The sequence below is a fragment of the Anoplophora glabripennis genome, unplaced genomic scaffold, assembly GCF_000390285.2.
Source record: "Anoplophora glabripennis isolate ALB-LARVAE unplaced genomic scaffold, Agla_2.0 scaffold15, whole genome shotgun sequence".
Taxonomy (NCBI): domain Eukaryota; kingdom Metazoa; phylum Arthropoda; class Insecta; order Coleoptera; family Cerambycidae; genus Anoplophora; species Anoplophora glabripennis.
Genome location: NW_019416279.1, coordinates 1,099,238 through 1,104,951, shown reverse-complemented (window position 1 = coordinate 1,104,951; position 5,714 = coordinate 1,099,238). Strand labels below are relative to the sequence as shown.

The 5,714-nt window shown below is 31.7% G+C and overlaps 1 protein-coding gene across 1 annotated transcript in view; it reads left to right on the top strand.

Moving 5' to 3' along the window:
• The first annotated feature begins 3,807 nt into the window (after nt 1-3,807).
• The window catches only part of LOC108905091, a 3,828-nt gene continuing 1,921 nt past the window's right edge, over nt 3,808-5,714 (top strand). The window contains exons 1-2 of the mRNA XM_018707867.1: nt 3,808-4,003; nt 4,068-4,290. Coding sequence (XP_018563383.1) covers nt 3,808-4,003; nt 4,068-4,290 — 419 coding nt within the window. The remainder of the gene's footprint in view (nt 4,004-4,067; nt 4,291-5,714) is intronic.

The following is a 5,714-nucleotide window of genomic DNA, read 5'->3' as shown; positions in this document are numbered from 1 at the left end:
TATAAGAGTTATACTTAATTCGAGCATTTAGTAATGTAGCTTAATGTAAAATAGTTATTAGTTAATAAATTGTTAATAATTTTCGCCATTTCATAACGATGGATTCCTTCGAAAAGGTTATGCATTAAATCACAACTAATATTTTTATATATGTGAAAGTCATCCAGTTCAATGAAAATGCAATTTTCCTTAACACCATAATCAGAAGCAGTTAAATGTTCTAAGTAGTCTTGTTCTTGTCTAAGACTACATTACACACTCCTACGATGTACTACACAGTACAGTACACCACAGACTATACACCATACACACTCACACTACACTGCAAGTTATAAAACACATACGAGACGAGTAACTGCATGTGGTAGAAGTTAAAAGTCTAAATGCCTTTGGCTGTCGCTGAAAGTTAATCCACGCTTTTCGCCGTAGTTTTAAAAATATGATAGTTTTGAATTAAAACAATATACTAAAATCAACTATACCACATCTTTAAATGCAGTTTATCTGAAAATTTAACGATATGATAGTTTTATGTCAATAAATACTATTATTCCTTTGATAAAATAAGTGTTTTAATTTGGACTTATGATTTATTTGTTTTAAATAAGTTCATTTAAATTAAAATAACCAAAATGTAGATGCAACCTTAAAACATGATTGTTTTAAAGAAATTGATTTGTTTTACATTATAATTTACTATGTTTTAATACATTATATTATATGTTTAAATTTAGGATGTATCTTTGATTCTAATACATTTTCTAAACATAAAATAGAATTGTTCCAAATACATGAGTAATACTGAAATAAAGATATATGATCAAATTAAATAAATATTTCTTCATAAGAAACAATTGCTTTTAAAGAAATTTGTAGTTTATTATTAAAGATACGTTTTAATGTGTGTATAAGGGTCAAACGATTTTTTTTCTGTTTAGGGTTGAAAAACCCGTAGATCCCACAAATGGGGCTGTTACAGATTGAAATTTATACTGAGATTTACTTATGTCCTAAGGAATCTTATATATCATGGAAAGGGAAAAATTCAGAGGCTACGAGGGTCAAACGTTTTTTTTTTCTTCAGGGTTGAAAAAACCGTATCTCCCACAAATGCGTCTGTTACAGATTGAAATTTATACTGAGATTTACTTATGTCCTAAGGAATCTTACATATCATGGAAACGGAAAAATTCAGAGGCTACGAGGGTCAAACGATTTTTTTTATCTTCAGGGTTGAAAAAACCGTAGATCCCACAAATGGGGCTGTTACAGATTGAAATTTATACTGAGATTTACTTATGTCCTAAGGAATCTTACATATCCTAGAAACGGAAAAATTCAGAGGCTGCGAGGGTCAAACGATTTTTTTTATCTTCAGGGTTGGAAAAACCGTGTCCCACAAATGCGTCTGTTACAGATTGAAATTTATAGTGAGATTTACTTATGTCCTAAGGAATCTTACATATCATGGAAACGGAAATATTTAGAGGCTACAGGGTCAAACGATTTTTTTTATCTTCAGAGTTGAAAAAACCGTAGATCCCACAAGTGGGGCTGTTAAAGATTGAAATTTATACTGAGATTTATTTATATCCTATAGAATCTTACATATCGTAGAAACGGAAAAATTCAGAGGCTACGAGGGTCAAACGATTTTTTTTCTCTTCAGGGTTGAAAAAATCGTATCTCCCACAAATGCGTCTGTTACAGATTGCAATTTATACTGAGATTTATTTATATCCTATAGAATCTTACATATCGTAGAAACGGAAAAATTCAGAGGCTACGAGGGTCAAACGATTTTTTTTTTCAGGGTTGAATAAAGCGTAGATCCCACAAATAGGGCTGTTACAGATTGAAATTTATACTGGGATTTACTTATGCCCTAAGAAATCATACATATCGAGGAAACGTTGTTTAACCCTCGTAGCCTCTGAATTTTTCCGTTTCCTCGATATGTATGATTCCTCAGTGCAAAAGTAAATCTCGGTGTAAATTTCAATCTGTAACAGCCCCATTTGTGGGATCTACGGTTTTTTCAACCCTAAACAGAAAAAAAATCGTTTGACCCTCGTAGCCTCTGAATTTTTCCGTTTCCAGTATATGTAAGATTCCTTAGGACATAACTAAATCACAGTATAAATTTCAATCTGTAACAGCCCCATTTGTGGGATCTACNTTTTTTTGTCCGCGTAGAGGGCGCAGCAAATTACATACGATACTTCAAAAATTTGTTTACACCGGCTGAAAAATATCAATTTTGCCATGAAATTTTATTAAAATAAGTTCTTTATCCCTTAAAATAGAAAAGTTAGACGGCCCTAAACTGTCGGTACTTTTCCGGTTTTTTTATGATTACTAATGCCATGGATCTCAAATTTGCTTTTACAAGCATCAAGGCCTCAAAAAAAGGAACAAAAAACATACAAAAGATTTTTGACGTGCATTAAGCGAGATACGTAGGAGTGGCCCTCTTATAGTAGACAGCCTGTATACAAAACAATACAATAGTAGTAAAACACATACTACAAGGCATACAAAAGGGTGAAATTTAAGTAGATGATATCTGTAATGAAAAAATGAATCTGAAATAACGCATTTCAACATATCTTTTTTATAATAAATAAAAAAAAATAATAAAAAAGGCATTCAAGTACCACTTACATTTTATTCCAATAAAATGAAATTACACAATTACATTTATTACAAAACTAGTCTTTGTGGGTCTAGAAATCATCACTCAAATAACAGCACAAATTAATGAATAACAGTATATTGGTCCCGTGTTTCTTTATAAATATACAGGGTGTTACAAATTAGTAAGTCAAGCAGTTAACCACATATTTCTTGGACTAAAATAATGGGACATTTCTTATGCTCACTTTTAATTTCGGAACCCCATTTTCAAAATACGGTTGTCAAAATTAAAATTAAAAAAATATTTTTATTGATAACCCTGGTGATTGTAGATATTTATTTGAAATTTAGCACATATTTTTATCTTAAGTTAGCACACTTTTCGTGTAATTTTGGTTTAAAATATCAAAGCGCGAATGGAGGGAGTAGCCAATACCCATCTGCCTTACTATTTTTAACTATTTGTCACATTTGTGAATTTTTTGACATAAACCTGTAAGTATTCCATTAATTTCTCATACAGTTCTAAATAGTTTATATTTAAATTATATTGCAGAATTAAAGCATTAATTGGCTACCCCTACTATCCAATATTGGTTTTCCCACTTATCAAATAATAGTTCATTTTAAAAACAAGTCTTTCTACTCCATCATTAGAACCTGGAAGGCAAAGTAGAAATACTACAACTTTGTATAAAATAGTATACTTGGAATATTTTTTTCTTTGAACATGTTTGACTAGAGATGGAATGAAATATTCGATTTATAGATTTATTTCATTTCATTTCGATTTTTTTTACTGAAAAGACTTTGTAAATGTAAATCCCGACAAAAGATTTGGGCACGCCAGACATATACCTGTATAACTCGAAATACTTTACTGGCCGTATGGCAGGCTTAGTACGCTATAATTTCATTTTTTAAAAGCACTTTAGAAACATTAATTAACTTATTGAATAAATAAAGTGTCTAATTAGCAGTTCTACACACTTAAACTTCAAGTTATTACTTAGTCATTACTTGACAAGTGCTGGGCCGGCTATTTTTGTTATTTGGGTTAGTGGATATTATGGAGGGTAGTTAGTACCTACACCTACTCTCCATAGTGGATATTAAACCAACCAGTTTATTAAAACATTATATTTTGACAGTTTATTGTCATTTGTGAACATGCTGCTACTTTGTCCAAAAGTATTTCTGAATATAATCAGCTGGTTTTTTTTAAAAAACGTCTTTTGCACGGTAGATTTAAATGCAGCTGAGCTGCAATACCTAGCCGACCACTTAACTAGGGAAGAGTGTAGACAGTTGGTTGCAGCTGCTCATTTGAAAGGTTACGAAGAACCGCCGATCTTGGATCAGGTCGGTACGTTTTCTCCAACAATTTTCCAAACTTTACTAGAGTAAAAATATCGTTATTTTTTTATAAGAAAGGACAATATCCAAAGACTTGCCATGTATAGAACTGTTGCATCATTGGAATTCGCAATCAGGCGAGGGAAAAGGTGAAACTCACGAAATTTTAGAGCACCGTTTGAGGCAAATAGGTAAAGACGCTCTGGCAGATTGGCTAGGTAAAACCGTTTTCCACGAAATCGGCAAAGATTTAAACGACAGTTTGGAGAAAGGGTTTAAAGGGTTTGTAGCCGAGACGTACGTACTTTTTAAATTTGTGTTAAAACAGAAATCTGTAATTTGACGACCTTGAAGTACCGCAATCAACTGCCATTTTTGGGCAAAATCCATATTACCAGCTTTGAAATAGAAATTTGAATTTTCAATAAATTTTAATAGTTTTTGTAGTAGGTCTGTTCTAGCATCAATTAGGGACTGGTTTCAAACCGTCAGAAACATTCGATCAGTTAAATTGTTAATGTACTTTCAGTGGATGTACTGCAAGAAATAGTTGGTCCAACGCTTTTGACAGTCTCAAACTAGTTCCGGATCGATGCTTGAACAGACCTATAATAAACAGCACAAATGGTTATTTTAGGACAAACAAGATCATTGACTTGATCAATGTATCGACTTTAGCATTGACTAAAGTCTCTGAATGTTGATAGCACCTTTTCCGTATGACATTGTAGGAGGGCAAAATCCATATCACTAACCTTGAAACTTAGATTAGGACTTTCCTAATTAGACCAGGCGGTATCTGTTTTGATTTGGGTGAATCATATATCCACGGAGATTTTTGGCTTTTTGGCTTTCAAATATCACTAGAAATTAAAATTTTTCTATGCGCATAAAAATAAACGTGGGCTTAACTTTTGGCGGCACAATATGTTAAAAAAGTTCGAAAATTGTCATATTTTTCTTCCTATTTAATTATGTATCTTTTCAAGAGTTGATTTTAGGCGAAAATGGAAGAGGTAAAAAGTGTTTGCAATTAAATTTTTTACAAAACATGTCTAGTTAAAAACCGAATTAATCTTGATTATTATGGTAAAAATCGAAAAAATCGCAAAAATGGGGTTAAAAAACAATACTTTTTAGGGAATTTTTTTTGGCTCAAAAAAACTTCATGTTATGTAGAATATCACACCAAATTTCATCAAAATCGGTTCGATAGATTTTGCATAATAATGTTGCAATCCAGATTTTGAAAAAAAAAATTGCAAATTTTCAAAATTTTGCACAGCAAAAACCAAGGCCCTTAGATACTTGAAAATTTAATCACATATAGAAGGGCTCTCAAGCTTTTAAACGTTTTTTGAAAAATTCGAATCCGTCAATTAGGAGAGCTCTGGTGCTTGTTTAAACATTGGTCGAATTTTTGTACTTATAAACAATTAGAACTTTGTGAATATTCAGTAAAATCAATTTTTTTAAAGCAGGTTTTAAAAGTTTTTGGAAAGACGCTTCTTTAAAAAAAAACAGATCGATTGATCAATTAGTTACGTAGTTATAGCCGTCATTTACACTAAATGTACTGGGACATCCGGGCTAATTTTTCGAAAAATACCTTTGGTATTCCGAGTACTTACCAGGTCTAAGATTACAATACTTTTCTTCATTGGCAACCTACTTTAAAACGTGTTTAAAGTTATTTATGCAAGCGAGAAATTCAAGAAAAT